Here is a 17,292-nt window from a genome sequence, read left to right as displayed (position 1 = left end):
GGACTACCAGTCCCAGAATGCACGGCCCAGCTCCAACGCTACCCGCGGCTGTTCCTAGTAGCTTCTGGGAAATGGAGTCCAAACTATTTTAGAAAGTAACGGCCCAGTTGTCCTTGAGACTCCATTTCCCAGAAAGCTCAGCGTGTAGCGCGAGCTATGGAGCCGCCTGCAGCAGATCTCAAGCAGAAGATCGAAGACACGTTGTGTCCTTTCGGCTTCGAGGTTTACCCTTTTCAGGTTGGTTTATTCCTCCTGCGGTTCTAGGGTGAGGTGTGCGATTGGCCTCGGTGGAACTGGCTTGAAACCCCGGTAGCCTTTTGATCCTTCCCAAACTCCTCTGGGGTGACTAAAGATTGGGACAGTGTGTCAGCGAGGACACGCGTTTAAAAAAAAAAAAAAAAAAATGCAAAGAAGCAGCCGTACGTTTGCCTTTTACCCTTATATGAAGTCTTTTACCACAATGCGATCCTGTAACCTGTGTGGTTTTGTTACCTACGTAATTTACAAGAAGAAAGGTACCTATGGGGTCAGAATCACCTTGAAAGCTCCTAAAGGAGTTAGGAAAGGGCAAGACGTGAAAGATTGGCACGGCTGTGATTTAGGTGAACTAAGACAGGAAGGGCATTCCTGATGTTGAACAAGAAACAGTTGGCTGGTTTGTTCCATGTACCAACAGAAGGGTAATTCATGATGTTGCTGACCGACAGTGCTGGGCTGAGTACAGAAATTATGAGCTCCCGCCTGGCACAGAAGTCTCGGCCACCCACCCCTGGCCTTTTTACATAAGTTCATTTCCCCTACCTCAGTGCTGGCTGGACTAAGCCGTACACATAAAACACAAAGTTAAATCGACTTGGCGTGAGTGCTTTGCTTGCTGCTTAAGAGGCAGCCTTACTTCCTACTCATTCCACTGAGAGGGCCGCAGCAGTGCTGCAAAGAGAATTTAGAGTGTGAAATAGGTTGGATGTAGCTTGAGAAAGGACTTGACAAGAAAATGAAGTTAAGGGCTAGGGGTGTAGTAGAGCACTTGACTAGCATGTTTAATCCTCAGCACTGGAAGAAAAAGAGGGGGGTGAAACTGAGCTACATATGAAAAGCTGCACCAGGCGTGATGGCACAGGCCTGTAATTCCAGCACTTGGGAGGCTGAAGCAGGAGGATTGCCATGAGTTCGAGGCCAGCCTAAACTACAAAGTGAGACCTTGTCTCAAATAAAAAGATAGGGGCTGGGATTTAGCTCAGTGGTGCCTCTGCCTGCCTTGCAAGTGCAAGGTCCCGAGTTTGATCTCCGGTACAAAAAATAAATAAAATTTTTAAAAAATAAATTTTAAAAAGCTGGGGCAGAGGCAGGATGATTGCTGCGAGTTTAAACCCAGCCTGGGTTGCATAGTGAGTTCAAGGCCAGCCTGAACTATGCAACACGATCCTGTCTCAAAAAAAAAAAAAAAGGAAAAGGAAGCAAATTAGAAGGAAGAAGGAGTATCTACATCCCAAAATTCAATATGAGTAAAATTATGGAAATAGTGATGCATGGCAGATGTAGAAGAGAGTGAGAATGCCTATCTGGCAAGTCAGGTAATCTGGGTAGTAAGAACTATTGTGCTGAACAGAATCAGCTCCAGCCCTGCTAGTTATTGTGAACTCCTACTCCTCACCTCCCCAAACCTACATCAAGTCAGCCAGCAAGATCTTTGTCTCCTGAATCTTGCAAATCCATCCCTTTCCATCCTTCCTATCTATGCTCTGGTCAAAGCCACTGTTGCTCATTTGGGTTACTGTAATAACCTCCTTACTGTCATCTTGCCTCCAGTCCATACTCTACACTTCAGCCAGATCTTCCTAAAGCTGATTTTGTTTTGATACTACAAGCATGCTAGGCAAGTGCTGTACCACTGGGCTTCATATGCACCGCTCACTTTACTCTTTAAATCTGCAGTGGCTCCTCATTGTCACCAGATTAGATCCACAGTCCTTAAATTGGTGTTCAGGGTTAGTCACAATCTCACTCCTCACCTCTCCAGGTTTCTCTGTTTTCTTTTTTTTTTTTTTTTTTTTTTGGTACCAGGGATCAAACTTGGGTCCTTGTGCTTGCGCAGCAGGCGGCGAAACCACTGATTTAAATCCCCGGCCCTCTCTGTTTTCTGATATAGACCCTTCACTTCCACTAAACTAGTTTGCTCTTTTCCATATATGCTCAGTACTTTTCTACCTCTGCCTTTGCTTATCCTGTAAACTCTGTTTAAAATACATAATGGGGGTGAGGATAGGGATTGAAAATGATTAAGATATGCTATATAAGTACCAGTTCCTCAAAGTGAATAGAACTACTATGTATTGCAAACATACACTAATTAAAAAGTTAAAATATTGTTAAAGGGATAGATATTAATAACATAGATGGGAACCACTGAGGTTTGGGTTTTTGTTTGGTTTGGTTTGGGGTGGTTTTCTTTTTTTTTTTTTTTTTGGTCCCAGGGATTGAACTCAGGTCCTTGCACCTGCACAGCAGGCGGCAAAACCACTGAGCTAAATCCCCGGCCCTGGTTTTTGGTTTTTTTGAGAGAAGGTCTCACTTTGTCATTGAGGCTGTCCTTGAATTCACAATGTAGCCCAGGCTGGCCTCAAACTCATCATCCTCCTGCCTCAGCCTCCCACGTGCTGGGATTACAGACATGCACCACCACATCCAGCATGTATTTTACATATTTTTTTAAATGCTCAAAATGTAATACTGCCAGGTGCATGCCTATAATCCCAGTTCTTGAGAGGCTGAGGCAGAAACATCACCACTAGTTTGAGTCCAGCCTCAACTACATAGTGAGACCATCTCAAATCACCCCCCACCAAAACCCCAGAAGTTTCTCCCTCCCTGTGTCAGCTTTCAGTTTCCTTACCAGTCTTCAAGACTGAATTTCTAAGAAAGCCTTTTCTAATTTCAAAGAACTGTCATTGCACTAATCATAGTATGATCGATTTCCATTGTTATTAGTTTATGGATTTTTTTTTTTTTTTGGTACTGGGGATCGAACTTGGGACCTTGCATTCGCGAGGCAGGAGGTGGAATCACTGAGCTAAATCCCCGGCCCTGTTATTAGTTTATGAACTCTGTGCCTCTCTATTGTATTTTGTAGTGCTGGGGGTTGAACCCAGGGGTTCGAATATGCTAGGCAAGTACTCTACCAACTGAGCTACATCCCTAGCCCTCTCCTCTCTCTTTTAAATCCCTGTCAAATTCAGATGAGTTGCCCATACAACAGACTGTGGATACATTACACAGCATCAGTGAAAATTTATTCAATGAGATGGCAGCTGAGGCAAAATGTATGAATCTTGAATACTAGGCAAAGGTATGGAAGTGGCTAAGGCCTAAGCTGGCTCTCTGGCCTGGCTTAAACTTTTCTTTCTATTCCAGGTGGCCTGGTACAATGAACTCCTGCCTTCAGCCTTCCACTTGTCCCTGCCGGGACCTACCCTGGCCTTCCTGGTACTCAGCACACCTGCAATGTTTGACCGGGCCCTCAAACCATTCTTGCAGAGCTGCCACCTCCAGCCACTGACCGACCCTGTGGATCAGTGTGTGGCCTACCACCTGAGACGAGTTATAGAGGTGAGCAGGGCTCAGTTTTCCCCAGCCCTGAAACTTACACCTGCTTCCATCTTCACTAAGATCAATCCGAGATCTAGACCTAGGGCTTGGAGCGACTTCACAGGTGAAATGATACCCTAAAGCCAGATTTGACTTTCTGTGGTTTCACCCCATTCTGCTTCTCACACCCAGGTTCTACCCCTTTAGCAGATCCCCAGTATGAAATTAGTCTCACTCACCCTACACTGATGGGCAACTCTGTGAACTTGGTGGCAGTCATCATCTCCAGACAGACTAGGAAAGAGCCTAACATCCTCTAGGCATTTCTCTCCTGCTTTACCCTAGATTTCCAAGCTTTATGCAATGTGTGGGGACTTTAGAGAACAAAGCAATATTTCACCACCACAAACTCACATATACACAGATTTGTACACATTCTGGGTGTTGCCACACTGAGATTCTGAAGGGTAAGGCTAAATCACTGTTCACAATGGAGGTTACTGAGCAAGACTTTGTGCATTTTCCGTCAAACACGTGTCCTCAGAGAAAATCTATAACTTCACTTTGGAATGTCCCACATAAAGGTCATGTTTTCCCTTCAAACAGGACTTCTGAGGACAGAACCATGTTAGCAAACACACAAATTAGGGCTCCAGGACAAAAATCGCAATTCCCTTTATGCTGACAGGAGCCTGTCTTCTGTCTCAGAGCCTTCCAGAGCTGCAGGTGGAAGTCATTGCTGACTACGAGGTACACCCCAATCGGCGTCCTAAGATCCTTGCCCAGACAGCAGCCCATGTGGCAGGGGCTGCTTACTACTACCAGCGACAAGACGTTGAGGCTGACCCGTGGGGATCCCAGGTCAGACAGCAAGTGTGTATGAATGGGGGTGTACTGAGGGAAAAGGTAAAGGCTTCTCAAAATAGCCCAATCGGGTCCCACATACCACCACCTTCCCTGGATGAAACTGATGCACGTTAGGACAAGGCATTAATTCCCTGGCCAGGGGCCCAGCCCCATGACATGCCTTTTGGAATTTACCCAGAGACACATCAGGTCAGAAAACCTGATCTAATCCCAGCACTTGGGAGGTTGAGGTAGGAGGGTCGCCATGAGGCCAGCCTGGGCTACATAGTGAGTTCAAGATCAGCCTGAACTACATAGTGAGACTGTCTCGAAAAACCAAAAAAGGAAGAAAAAGAAAACCTGGTCTGTTCTTAAAACCCTGCCTTACAGGGCTGTCTCAAGATGGAGAGACAGAGCCATAATCAAGAGACCAGTGGTAGGACTGAAATTTGATTTGAGGTTCAGCCTAAGGGAGCCCTTCCTCATAATCAGAATGAGTTTATGCAAGTGTTGTCCACACTGGGCATAGTGACACACACCTGTAATCCCAGCTTCTCAGGAGGCTAAAGCAAAAGGAGAGTAAGTTTGAGGCCAGCCAGGGCAGTTAGCAAGACCCTTTCCCACAATTTAAAGCGGGGGGGGGGGGGGGGGGCGCGCGGGGAGAGGAGGGGTGGCACGATGGTAAAGTATTATACCTAGCTAACACAAAAGGTCCTTGGTTGAACCCCTGGTACTGCACCAAAGGGTAGGGGGAATGAAGAGAGGCCTGTGGAATCATATACACTGAGTAGGAGTTAAGTAATCAAGGATAGCTTGTAGGAATAGTAGTTGGATTTGGTGCCAAGCTAACTTCCATGACCATACTTTTCATGTTTTCCCCAGCACATAGCAGGTGTGTGCATACACCCCCGATTTGGAGGCTGGTTTGCCATCCGAGGGGTGATGTTACTGCCAGGGATTGAAGTGCCAGGTCTACTACCCAAAAAACCCACCGACTGTGTACCTGCAAGAGCTGACCGAATTACCCTGCTTGAAGGCTTCAATTTCCATTGGCAAGACTGGACTTACCGGGATGCTGTGACACCCCAAGAGCGTTACTCTGAAGAACAAAAGGCCTATTTTTCCACACCACCTGCCCAACGACTGGCCCTGTTAGGCTTAGCCCAATCCTCCCAGGAATCTAATGAATCCCCTGAACTCTTTAACAAGCTCACCAAGAAGCCACAGAATCCCCTCAGAGGCCGAAGCTGGCTCAGCCCCAGTATCTCACCACCTGCATCCCCTGGTCCTTGATCCTATCATCCCCTGTAGGATCCCATTTATGGTGGTGCTTGCCAGGACTTAAATTGGCTTTGGCACAGCAAAAGGTTTTATTTCCCATACAAAATAACTAGTTTTTGTAAATAAGTCTTCAATAAAGAGTAAAGTTCAAGTTAGGTTTTCAAGAATTAAAGACCCAAACATCGAGAAACCACCTGCCTTGGAGTATAGGACTCTGCCTGTTAGTTCTAAGTAGTGCTCCTAAGGTTAACTAGATAAGAGCCTGAGGGGCAACTATCCTGTAAGTTAGTGACCACCTGAGCTGTGGGGACTGAATAAATGTTAAGCGCTTTGAAACACATGGTAAGGGCATGCTGGCTATCACTAAAGGCCCTAGGAATCCTTTACTGTTGTTTGGCTCAGTCTGTTACACGGAGGGGTGGACAGGCTGGAGTGGTTGATAAAATGACAAGTATGTGTGAAGGCAGTTGTGACACATAAGGTGGCAAAGGGGAGAAATGATTGAATTCACAATTATACTTCTACCCAAGGCTTCCAGTGCTGCTGTCTTCTCCCTTTCAGTTCCAAAGGGAAAAAAGCCTCCAGTTCTCTTCTTTTACAGGGCAGGTATTAGGCATATATCTTAAGAGGCCAAGCTTCTGGTTCCCATGCAGTGCTCCCAGTTGTGTAAATGTAGATGTCCAAGTAATCTCATTGCAACCTTAACGTGTAACCATCTATTGTGTATGTCGCACTGCCCTGGCCAACGCTACAGAGTATGGCTTGTTCTTCTCCCCTAGGTGTAGTAAAACAGTAACACCATAGTCCAGTTCCTTGGGTCTACCTGTATCCCCTCCTAGTATAATTCTGATTCTGAGGCAGTTCTCATTTCCCTCCCGAAGGAGGGAAAACCCAAAGTTATCTCATTTAAAAAAACAAACAACAAGGTCTCAGTTCAAATTTAATGACTACAAAAGGTCACTGAATGGGCAGATGCTCTGCTACTGTTGCATCATACATTATCAGATGGTCTACCCCACAGCACAGCTCAGGCCATTACCACCAGGAAAAGAGGAGAGGGTTTTCCCAAAACCTGTAGGAAAGGCATATATTGCCCCATACATCTCATGTTTAAAGCATGAAAAAAAAATACAAAAGAGCTTTTGTTCTCATGGCCCAGTGCTCACTTCTGCTTAGAGAAATACTCTTTGCTCTTCTGGACATCAGGCTTGATAGTATCACTGCCAGGTTTCCACCCAGCTGGGCATACTGCAAGAAAAAGGAACAACTAATTAATAACCTGCTCAGTGGTGTGTACCACTCTGTTCCCATCAGTAGTGGGGTTGCCTCATAACCAATCTGAGCCTTACAGTCTTGGGCGCAGGAAACTTACCCTGCAATCTCATTCAGCCTTTTAGTGTCATGTTAATTACTTTACAAACATAGTGTAATCCCGGCCTAGCACATTTATATCTCATTCATGTACCAAAATTAAATAACTTCAATTATACTTTTTTTTAGTTTAAGGTCAGTCTGTCACTAAATCAGAAGGAGGCTGGACACTGGGCCAATTAGCATAGGGCTGCAATCTTAACACTGGGACGTTAAGGTAGGAGAGGTTGGAGCCAGCCTTGGCAGGTTGGTGACTTAGTAAGGCCCTACCTCAAAGAAAAAAGGGGGTGGGGGCTGTGGATGTAGCTCAGTGGTAGAATAGCCCTGGGTTTGGTCCCTAGGACTACAAAAAAAGAAATATTGCTAAATGGAAGAAACTAGAAATAAAAGGACAATGATACTTCATTTCACTGGCATGAACAATACAGAATAGGCAAATTTAGAGACAAGGTAAAATAGATCAGGAGCTGGAAGAGGGAAATGAGTAGTCACTTGTTAACATTTGACTTAGATGAAAAAGTTGCATAAAATAGTAGTAGTGGATACACATCATCAATGTAATGAATACCACTAAACTACAGTTAAAATGGTAAAATTTGCCAGACACAATGATGCATGTAATCCCAGAACACTAAGAGGCTGAGACAGGAGGATTGCAAATTTAAGCCCAGCCTGGGAAACAGCAAGCCCATGTCTCAAAATATTAAAAAAAAAAAAAAGTTGGGCCAGGGATTTAGTTCAGTGGCATCATGCCTGCCTGGCAAGTGCAAGGTCCTGAATTCGATCCCCAGTACCAAATCATAAATAAAAACTTTTAAAGTTAAAGGGGGGCCGGGGATTTAGCTCAGTGGTTCCGGCGCCTGCCTTGCAAGCAAGTGCAAGGTGCCAAGTTCGATCCCAGGTACCAAAATAAATAAATAAAGGGGTAGGGATGCAGCTCAGTGCCAAAGTCCTAGGTGGCTCAATCCAATACTGGAGAGAGGTGGAGGGAGCTTAAATGATTTTTCCAACACTCCACCCTAAACAAGAAAAAACTAAGCTAAGACTAAATAAAACAATATCTGGTGCTTCCCTCTGATAGCAATCACAGTCAGCCTTCTCAGCAATTTTTTATTATGCCAAACTACAGAAGATCAGGACCTCACCACATCACACAGCCCTGCTTACTTCATTAAATTGTCTTCTTTCTACCCATTAAACGTAAGCAAAAGGCAGCTTTTGAACTTTTCACAACTAGGCACAAAAAACAGCCTTTAAACCTTTCCTAAAATTGCAAACTACCAATGGGGGTTGGGCTGGTCTGAGGAAAATGAGGCAAGAGAACTAATCTGATCTTCCCATTTCCATTTGCTGGTGTAGAAGACCGACATTCACCAAAGTCTGATAGGTATCTCATTTGCTCAACTAGGAGACAGAAAAGCTTTTAGAGTTCAAGGATACTGCAGCCTCAGATGTCAGATTATGCATCGAACAAATACTAAATGGGAACCCCAGCTGCCATTGTCCTGATCTCTCCATCTTATTGGTAGTTGTTAGCTAAAGCTGCAGAACAGGCATCATGAAAACAAACACTAGGCCAGAGCCGGTCACAAGTTTGCCAGTAGGTGCTTATTTAGGGTCCAGTTTCCTGTCTAGGATGACACAAAGAACCAGGCCTCACAGCCTTTATATCACTACTCGGTACAGAAGATGTCCACTTAGACATACTCATACACTCAAAACTGGCTTTTCAGAATCACCAAGGATCCCAACAGAAATGGCTGGAGCCCATATAAAACAGCCTTCAGGTACAGCAAAGTGCCATCACCATCCCAAGAGAAAACTGATGCCAACCTCAGTAAGACAGAACTGCCCCAGCACTGAAAGCCTTAAATCTCACTATGAATAAATGATGTATTTAAGTACTTTACTGGTCCTTTAAAAAAAAAAAGTAGGCTTAACCGTCAGGCATGCCTGTAATTCCAGCCCTCAAGAGGCTAGAGAGGCAGAGGATCCCCCAACTTTTAAGGCCAGCCTGAAACAGCAAGACTACCTCAAAATAAACAAAAAGGATTAACTCTCAAATAAACGATATATCTCGGATAGTGGTTAACATTCATGGGAAACGAGACCAACACACAATCATGGACGCTTGGGTTCAAGAATCTGGTGTCCACTCTGCTACTCCCCCCCCCAGCCTTCTGTCTTCATGCTGAACCTCATCTCCCACAAGGGGGCAGTCTCAGGAAGTATCAACCAATCCATTTGGCCTAATTAATGGCCACACAGGCTTCTGCAAATGGCGACTCTCTGCTACCAGTGTTCACTCATCCCCAATGATCATTCCACTCAAGCACCTCTGGGTTCCCCACACACAGCACTAATTTTTTTTTTTTTTTTTGGTACCAGGGATCGAACTTGGGACCTTGTGCTTGAGAGGGAGGCGGCAGCACCACTGAGCTAAATCCCTGGCCCCAAGTGCCTCATTTCTTGAACTGAACACCCACTCTTGACTCAAGTGTGTCTTATTATTGTAGATAGCTAAGCTAGTTAAAAAACATTATAAGGCAGTTAGGCAGGGGTGGGCCCAATACAAAAGACAATTGTGGCCTGAGGCTCATTTACTGAAGCCAGCACTCAAAAAAGAACTACACCCACATACTTTCCCTAGGTATCATCTTGGGTGGGAACCAAAACCTCCCTAGCCCATTTCTTCTAACTGGTAGGTTCCATATACCCTTGCTAAAAGACCCCGTGCGCCACCCCCCCCCCCCATAGGGTTTCACAATGTACTCCAGGCTGGCCTCAAACTCATGCAATCCTCCTACCTCAGCTTCCCCAAGTGTTGGGATTACAGGCATGTGCCACCACACCAGATTAGCTTCCCTATTTGATCGCCATTTGCATGTGATCTCCATTTAATCAACATTATCTAAGTGTCTATACTTGTTATAATCTTATTGGTTGATCATAGTTTTGTCACACCTTGTGATTTCCCATTCCATCAATATTATCTAAGGGTCTGTACTTGAAATCTTAGTTGACTAGTTTTGTCCCACCTTGAACCAGGCTCACTTCTGGGCTTTGCTCAATAAAACACCTTCGAGAAGCAGGGTGGTCGGGCAACCCACTTCCCATTCCCCTTCTGTCTCCCTTAGAGAAGCTGGAGAAGCTATGTTTTTCTCCATAAATTCTTCCTACTCTAAACCCCCACTGTTTCTAGAATTCATTCTTTGATTTTAGGGAACAAACTTGATGTTTCAGGTATCTAGCAGGTTGGGAGTTATATTTCCCTTACATTATTTAGATTATTTGGAGGTCCTACATCATAGTCACCATATATCACTGTATCTACCTCTAATCCTCTCATACCTTTTACTGAAGTGTCCTGAACACTATTTTTTTTTTTCTGAACACTATTTTTCTATGATGGGAGTTGGTGAACCTGCATACTTATGTGAAAGGGGTGGGTTAAGTTCCTCATTTCAGCCTGTGACATTACCTTCTCCATGTTTGTCAGTGAACTGGAAGGCCTGAATGAGTCTCAGGGTCTCATCTACGGAGCGGCCAACGGGAAGGTCATTTACTGTGATCTGCCGAAGGATACCCTTATCATCAATGATAAAGAGGCCTCTGGAGGTAAGAGATTGAGGGAAAAGCAGTACAAGTTAAAATTTTGCTTTGTTAGGATAGAGAAGCTTAAATTCTTAACCAGCCGTGCTAATAGTGAGGACCATGCATAAAAAATGAAACTGCATGGGCCGGGGATTTAGCTCAGTGGTTTCGCCGCCTGCTGCGCAAGTGCAAGGACCAGAGTTCGATCCCCAGTACCAAAAAAACAAAAAAAAACAAAAATGAAACTGTGTTCTCCAGATCAGGACTCTTAGCATTCTCCAAACTGCCTTCAACCTACAGGATAATTCTCCTGATGAATTCCAGTCCAGTCCCCCTACCTGAGAAGGTACATACCTGAATGAGATGCCTTCATCAGCCTTTAAGACCCCATAATCCTGAGCAATGGTGCGCTTGGGATCTGACACCAAGGGAATGTTCATAGGCCCCAATCCTCCTTGTTTCCTTGGTGTGTTGATCCTACAGCAACAGGCACATATCAAATCACATTCATTCAAACTCTTGTGTCACAAGAATATTAACTACCTTGTCATGCCTGACCTAACTAAGTAAATTCTTCACAAACAAGTAAGACAAAAGCAAACAGGTCTTTCAGCAAGACAGGCTTTTTCTCAGTAAATAGAAGACAATCTCACAGGCCACCAAGAAGACCAGTGATTACCTACACACCTGCAGTGTCCTTGGACTCAATCATAAACATTTCATGCAGATTCCTTAGCCCCTTCAGTACCTATATAAGTCTAATTCCTTTCTCAGTTGCTGCTAATATCTCTGCCCTGGTGTTAGCCCATCCACTCACAGATGAAATCTCTGCCAGCTAGCTGCTATTTCTCTCTCCCAATGTCAGCCCATCCACATGCTGATGTAATAAACTCACCTTTTCCCAGCTAGCTGCTAGAATCTCCCTGATTTTAGTCTCTGTTCAATAGAATAAACTTTTCCTCACAAAAAAAGCCTATTTAAACAAGGTTTCATGTGTGCCATCTATAACACCTATTCCTTCCTCTCCCCATATTCTTTATCTAACATTCCCCTAAAACTTCAGACTTTTTCCAGCAGTAAAATAAATGTTTGAGAACATTTAAGAATGGTCACTAGTGTACACTCAGCTGCAACTGAAGCTGCTTCTCCTCTGCTGCCAGGTAATAAGAGAGCACTAAGAGGAAGTCAGCTTTTGCACTCCTTCCATTGGAGCCAGAAGTCAACACTTGAGAAAAGTCTATTGCCAAAACCCAGTTGCTTCACAGTCCACATGCCAAATGGACCAAAAGATTTACCATGCCAGATGACAGAAGTGAGAATCCACAGAAGCACCAATCACTTGGCAGTTAAGTTTCTTAAATTCTTCTGCCCTGTCACTGAAAGCAATTATCTCCGTAGGACACACAAAGGTGAAGTCAAGAGGGTAAAAGAAGAACACAATATATTTTCCTGGGAGGAAAAAAAGGAGTTATACAGGTTAGTCTTGAAACAGACTTCCTTGCTTTATACAAAATAAGTCAATGCGCCCTTCCTGGCAATCACAAGGTCCTGAGTTCAATCCCCTGTACCAAAAAAAGAAAGCAAGTCAAAGACATTTTCCTATGGAAAAAGAGGCCTTTTATAAAATTGATGACAGGCCCAGTAATACCTCAATGCTAAGAGGCTCAATATACGTATCTCCTAGCAGCTACTTTTATAAGCTGTTCCAGCAGAAGAGCAGAATGAAAAGTTCTAGTTCCATGATTTATTCTCCTGCTTCCATGTTCTTAGCTAGGAAGTACAGAATAAACACTGTTCAAACTAATTTTGATCTTCTCTATTAGCATAAACCAAGTTCTTTAATAAAAAAAGCAAAAGCAAGAATACATTTACTAGACAGTCTAATGCCAATGCTTACAAACAGTGCTCAGAAAAAGCTGAGTTAGAATTATTGGGTTCTCCTTGGCTGCAAAGTGATAAAAGACCAATAAGTGGAAGTGAGACCCTTTGCACTTCTTTCTTCCATGATGAGCCATAGGAATGGGATGGTAAGGTTTAAGTGATCTCATGAATCACAATAAATGTTCCTAACAAGCCTGACAGGACAGGACAAGAAAAATTTTATAAGCAAAAGTTCCAAGAGTCCTAATCAGACTTTTAGCTGCAATTTTGCTCATCATTTAGAATACCATTGAAATACACCTTCAAACTGGTCATGCAACAACCCTCTCACCATACCTAATGGGATGAGCTACTGGAACACTTCCAAATATTCACTGATTTCCAGGTAGCAGCAATATATGAAAGTCAAAACAACCAGACCTCCAATCAGCTAAAAAATCTCTCCAGGGCTTTGTCTAACAAGCACTTTGAAGCTCCAACAGATCAAACCCTAGAGGGCAGAGAGCAGCTCCTCCTCGATCATGTCCCTATACCTGTGAGCCAGGTCACTTCCCTATGGTACTATTTACCTTGTTTACTAGGAAGAATTCCTCCACAGGGCCCCACTTACTGCACTTATCCAACAAAATGTGATAACTGAAGGTTTGCCCAAAAGTGAACTCCAGGAACTGATGACTAGGTCACTAAGGCACAGTGACACTAACATTCAGATTTGCGTTCTAAGTAATCTACAGCCTCAATTGTCACAGAAAAACAAGTTAAGACTGCAAGACAAGGAAGAGTCTTGACAGAACTTAACAAGTGTCTATACCAAACTATGACAACAGGAATGGGAGTCGTTCCAACAGTCAGCCGTAACACTGACTCTTGTCTGGGGCAAAACAGTCAAGGGAAATGAGCCTAGGCCCCCTGGATAAGAGTTGTGATGCACTCATTTCAAAAACGGAACAAGCAAAGTTACAGCTCCAAAGACTTGAGCTATGAGGTTCTCAATGTAGAAGTTCTCTTGTGACAAGAGATAATGAGAATTTCTCCAATATAACCAGGGACAAGTATACTGAAAAGATAATTGGGTTAGTATGTCCACATACGACAAAACATCCTTTCTCCATAATCAATTTGGACCTAGGACCTGAATCTATCCTTGTGATCACTCTCCATAATTACTACTAAGACAAAGGCAACAGCCTTCTGCTCTCAACTCTGTCCTAGGAGACAAAGAGAACATTTTATAGTGAAATGTAACAGACAAATCTAATAAACCATACCTAGATTATAATATGATTCCTCTTTAATAAGCCTATGTAATTAATCTTACCTTTGTAGTCAGACAAGCTGATATCTTTGAACTGACCATCTGGCATAACAGCTGTGGCCTGAAAGCTGGGGGCAGGGTGCCCAATTTTGGCATTTCCTGAAGACATCTTGTTTATCAGCTGGAAAAGAAAACAGAAATTAAAAATTAATTTTTCTAGAGAACCAAAAGCCTTCATCTACTTAGAAACTTAGCTACAGATGAATCAAGTGCTGGGTGTGGTGAAGCATGCCAGTAATCCCAGCCCTCAAGAAGTCTAGGCAGGAAGATTGCTTCAGAAGCCAGCCTGGGCTACAAAGTGAGTTTAAGGCCAGTCTGAACTACAGTGAGACCCTGTCTCAAAAAACAAAAACAAAAAACAGCAAAGTGAATACATAAATTTCATATTTGTAAGAGACAGGCTGGTGGTCACGATCTTAAGCATTCTAATTTCTGGACCAAACCAAGTCTCTAAACTTCAGCCTTTGTTTTCATTTAAAAGCAGTTTGGCAATTTCTTTATAAACCCAATCACCTACCATCCTTTCTGAACGATCCTTTGCACAATTGCATTTTGTTCTGCACATTCACAAGACCAAAGAAGAAAGAAAGGGGAGGAGGTAGAGTCCAACTATAACCCACAAGGCACAATGCCACAAACACCAAATGCCTAGCTCCCCTAAACCGTCATGTTATCTTTTCTCTGAACTCTGCCTACATCTGTTTCATAATATGGGATGCAAATCTGACCTTCTCCCAGGTAGCCTTGTCCAAGAGAGAAAAATGTAAAGCCACTCCCAACTTTAAGAGGCAAGTGCAGTATTTTGGCATCTGCTCAGTTTCAAAACTTTAGGTGTTCTGTTCAGCCAAAAGACCTTTCAAAAACAGGTTTCTGGGCCAGGGATTTAGCTCAGTAGTTTGACCACCTGCCTTGAAAGTGTAAGGACCTGAGTTCCATCCCTGGTACCAAAAAAAAAAAAAAAAGCCAGGTTTCTGGGGCCAGGGATTTAACTCGGTGGTTCTGCCACCTGCCTAGCAAGCGCAAGGTCCTGAATTCGATCCCCAGTACCAAAAAAAAAAGAAAAATAGGTTTCTGGCCACACGGGGTGGGTGCACGCTTGTAATCCCATTACTTGGGAGGCTGAAGCAGGAAGATCTCTCCAAGTTCGAGGCCAGCCTGTTACTACACAATAAGACTTTGTCTCAAAAAACAAAAAAAGGTTTCTGATCTCAGGGTCAAGCCCACCAAAGTTAATTTATTGCTAAAAAGCAACAATGGATTCACCCAGGTCAACAACAAGAGATTTAAACCATCAAGCTGCCCAGGGTGTAGGCAGTACACTGTCGGCGTAACAAGCCAAGGCCCAGGTTTCCATTCCTGGTACCAAAAGAGAAAATAGCTAAAAAAAAAAACTAGCAAGTCATCCATCTGAAAAGTTCTGAAAGCCCCAAGAAACTATTTTCCAAGTCTCTAAGTTCTTGGTTCATAATACCATAACCAGAAGAACCGTTGCGATTATCAATCATTGCGAATTTTTATCATTAAAAAAAATCTAGGCCAAGTGTGGTGGTGTAATCCTGTGATCCCAGCACTCTAGGAGGCTGAGATAGATGTACTCCAAGTTCGAGCACAGTCTGGGCAATTTGGTGAGATCATGTCTCAAAGATAAAAGTATTTTTAAAAAACCAGTGGAAGGGGCATGGATTCAATCCCCAGTACTGAAAAACATTTTTAAAAAAATCTTTTAACACTCTAACAAGAATAAAAAATTAGGCATGCTGCAACTTAGTGACAAAGAGTGTAATCCTATCTATCATAAACGGTCTCCTCCTCCAAACCCGCTTTGCTAGGTGGCCCCCACGTCCGCAGGCTCAACCACACCCGGGAAAGGCTAACTTCCGCCCAGTGCCGGTCCCCTTCACAACCTCTGCCCAAGAGCCCCGGTGAGGACCATATCCCCAAACCCACTTCATATACTTCCCTGCCACGCCCACATCACCCTACCCTAGCATTTATGGAAAGCCCGGGCCAACCAGCACAAGGTGTGCGAAGTCAGAGTTAACCCTAGCTGGCAGGTCGGTAGGGGAAAAGACTCCACTGTCACCAGCCCACCTGGCCGCGCCAATCATCGCATGTTGCTCGGGCTGCCAGGGGAAGAGGAGACTCGAAGTCAACCATAGGGCTCTTCTAGGACCCCGCACTTACGCGAGACATGCGAAGTGCGCGCACAGCGCCGAGTACGCGCGGGCACCAGGCCTAGCCCGGCTGCCTCACTCCACAGCAGCGTCGGAACCGGAGGAGGAAAAGGGGACCTGCGGGACGAGAGGCAGCCTACCTGACTCCAACAAGGCAGAGCTGCCCGCACACTCACCAGTTCCCACAACGAGGTCTCTTAGCTACAGGTCACTCACACCAGGGAGGAAGAGGACGCGCAAAGAGCGCGCGTGTGCCGCTGCCTTTATACCCTGCTGCGTTCTCGCGAGAGTCTGAGCGGGCTGGGGGTGCGGGAGGAGGGGAGAGGAGGGGAGAGAAGGGGGACGTGGCGGAGCCCCGCCCCTCCTGGTCAGTCCGGCCAAGATGACTCAGGTGTTTTCTTCGGTGGGAGCAGAAGTGGACCCAGAAAATACCCGTACTCCCCACCGCCGCCGCCCGTGCCTGAGGTCTGAGAGTGAGGTGCCCCAGTGACGTCCCTGTCCTTTAATCAGGCATCTGGGGGGAATCGAGACTACACCTCAAGGACCCCTGCATGCTGTGTCCTCTACAAACAAACATGGGTGAGGGTCCTCGCCGCTGCCTACGGAAGACCACGTCTAACCACTCGAAGTCCTGACAACAGCCTAATAAATACTTCTCAAGTCTCTACCGGTCCCTCAGCCTCAGCCCGAGGCTGATCCTCAGTAACCCTCTGCATGGAGACAGCCTCCCACATTGTTCTCTGGAAGACAGGGATGCTTCTGTCTCCCAATGGGCGGTTCCTTACGCTAAAGGAAGTCTCTGAATCTGGTCTTGTCACTCCTCTAATTTGTAATTTAAAAACGGGTTCTGTAGTCAGTTTCCTGAGTTAAAATTCTAGAGTCATTTTGCATGTGAGTTTAGGCAGATCTTAACCCAATTAAACGTTAATTTTCTCACCTGTAAAATGGGAATAATACTTATACTTCACTGAGGCAATCAAGTACTTTATTCAGCACAGACCCAGGTTCTTATTACACAGTGAAAAGGTTAGCTATTATTACTACTATAACTTTTCTGTCCTCATTGGATAACATGCAGAACAGTGTGACCATTACAAGCCTGTTAGCTTTTTTCTTCTACACTCCCTTCTCTGATCCTGGGATTGTATCCTAGGAACTCACTCATGCTACATCTTGCCCTTTTATTTTATTTTATTGGCTTTTTGAGACAAAGTCTCACCATGTAGTTCAGGCCAGTCTTGACCT

General features: G+C 44.6%; 2 protein-coding genes across 4 annotated transcripts; one reads left to right on the top strand and one right to left on the bottom strand.

Annotated features, from left to right (window-relative positions):
* The first annotated feature begins 30 nt into the window (after positions 1 to 30).
* Mmachc (metabolism of cobalamin associated C) lies at positions 31 to 6,096 on the top strand. The gene is made up of 4 exons (XM_004872927.3): positions 31 to 237; positions 3,412 to 3,606; positions 4,294 to 4,446; positions 5,314 to 6,096. Exons 1-4 carry the CDS (start codon positions 157 to 159, stop codon positions 5,722 to 5,724), a joined length of 840 nt encoding a protein of 279 aa, XP_004872984.1. The 5' UTR covers positions 31 to 156; the 3' UTR covers positions 5,725 to 6,096.
* A 543-nt stretch (positions 6,097 to 6,639) lies between these two features.
* Positions 6,640 to 16,370, bottom strand: Prdx1 (peroxiredoxin 1). 3 transcript variants are annotated; one of them, XM_004872929.3, is made up of 6 exons: positions 16,224 to 16,370; positions 13,877 to 13,994; positions 11,973 to 12,126; positions 11,032 to 11,154; positions 10,565 to 10,695; positions 6,640 to 6,960 (listed from the first exon to the last, which is right to left on the bottom strand). In XM_004872929.3, the coding sequence occupies exons 2-6, from the start codon at positions 13,980 to 13,982 to the stop codon at positions 6,875 to 6,877; spliced, it is 600 nt and encodes a 199-aa protein (XP_004872986.2). In that variant the 5' UTR covers positions 13,983 to 13,994; positions 16,224 to 16,370; the 3' UTR covers positions 6,640 to 6,874. The 3 variants fall into 3 exon arrangements, with proteins under 3 accessions (XP_004872986.2, XP_012924003.1, XP_087071024.1); XM_013068549.3 differs by having other exon boundaries at positions 16,188 to 16,335; XM_087214898.1 differs by having other exon boundaries at positions 16,058 to 16,280.
* Between the last annotated feature and the right edge of the window lie 922 nt (positions 16,371 to 17,292).

Source organism: Heterocephalus glaber, unplaced genomic scaffold, assembly GCF_053883595.1.
Source record: "Heterocephalus glaber isolate CG9 unplaced genomic scaffold, H.glaber_assembly_v1.0 deba00001451, whole genome shotgun sequence".
In the NCBI taxonomy this organism is placed as follows: domain Eukaryota; kingdom Metazoa; phylum Chordata; class Mammalia; order Rodentia; family Bathyergidae; genus Heterocephalus; species Heterocephalus glaber.
The sequence above is the reverse complement of the archived record's forward strand: the minus strand, read 5'-3'. Positions and strand labels throughout refer to the sequence as shown.

Bases quoted from the DNA above. Each gene is read 5' to 3' on its own strand.
- Mmachc (XM_004872927.3), top strand. From the start codon at position 157: ATGGAGCCGCCTGCAGCAGATCTCAAGCAGAAGATCGAAGACACGTTG. The intron at 3,607-4,293 runs GTGAGCAGGGCT...CTTCTGTCTCAG, and splicing joins ACCTGAGACGAGTTATAGAG to AGCCTTCCAGAGCTGCAGGT. The intron at 4,447-5,313 runs GTCAGACAGCAA...TGTTTTCCCCAG, and splicing joins CTGACCCGTGGGGATCCCAG to CACATAGCAGGTGTGTGCAT.
- Prdx1 (XM_087214898.1), bottom strand. The intron at 10,696-11,031 runs GTATGTACCTTC...TCTTACCTCCAG, and splicing joins GATGAAGGCATCTCATTCAG to AGGCCTCTTTATCATTGATG. The intron at 6,961-10,564 runs GTAATGTCACAG...TTTTTCTTGCAG, and splicing joins CACTGACAAACATGGAGAAG to TATGCCCAGCTGGGTGGAAA.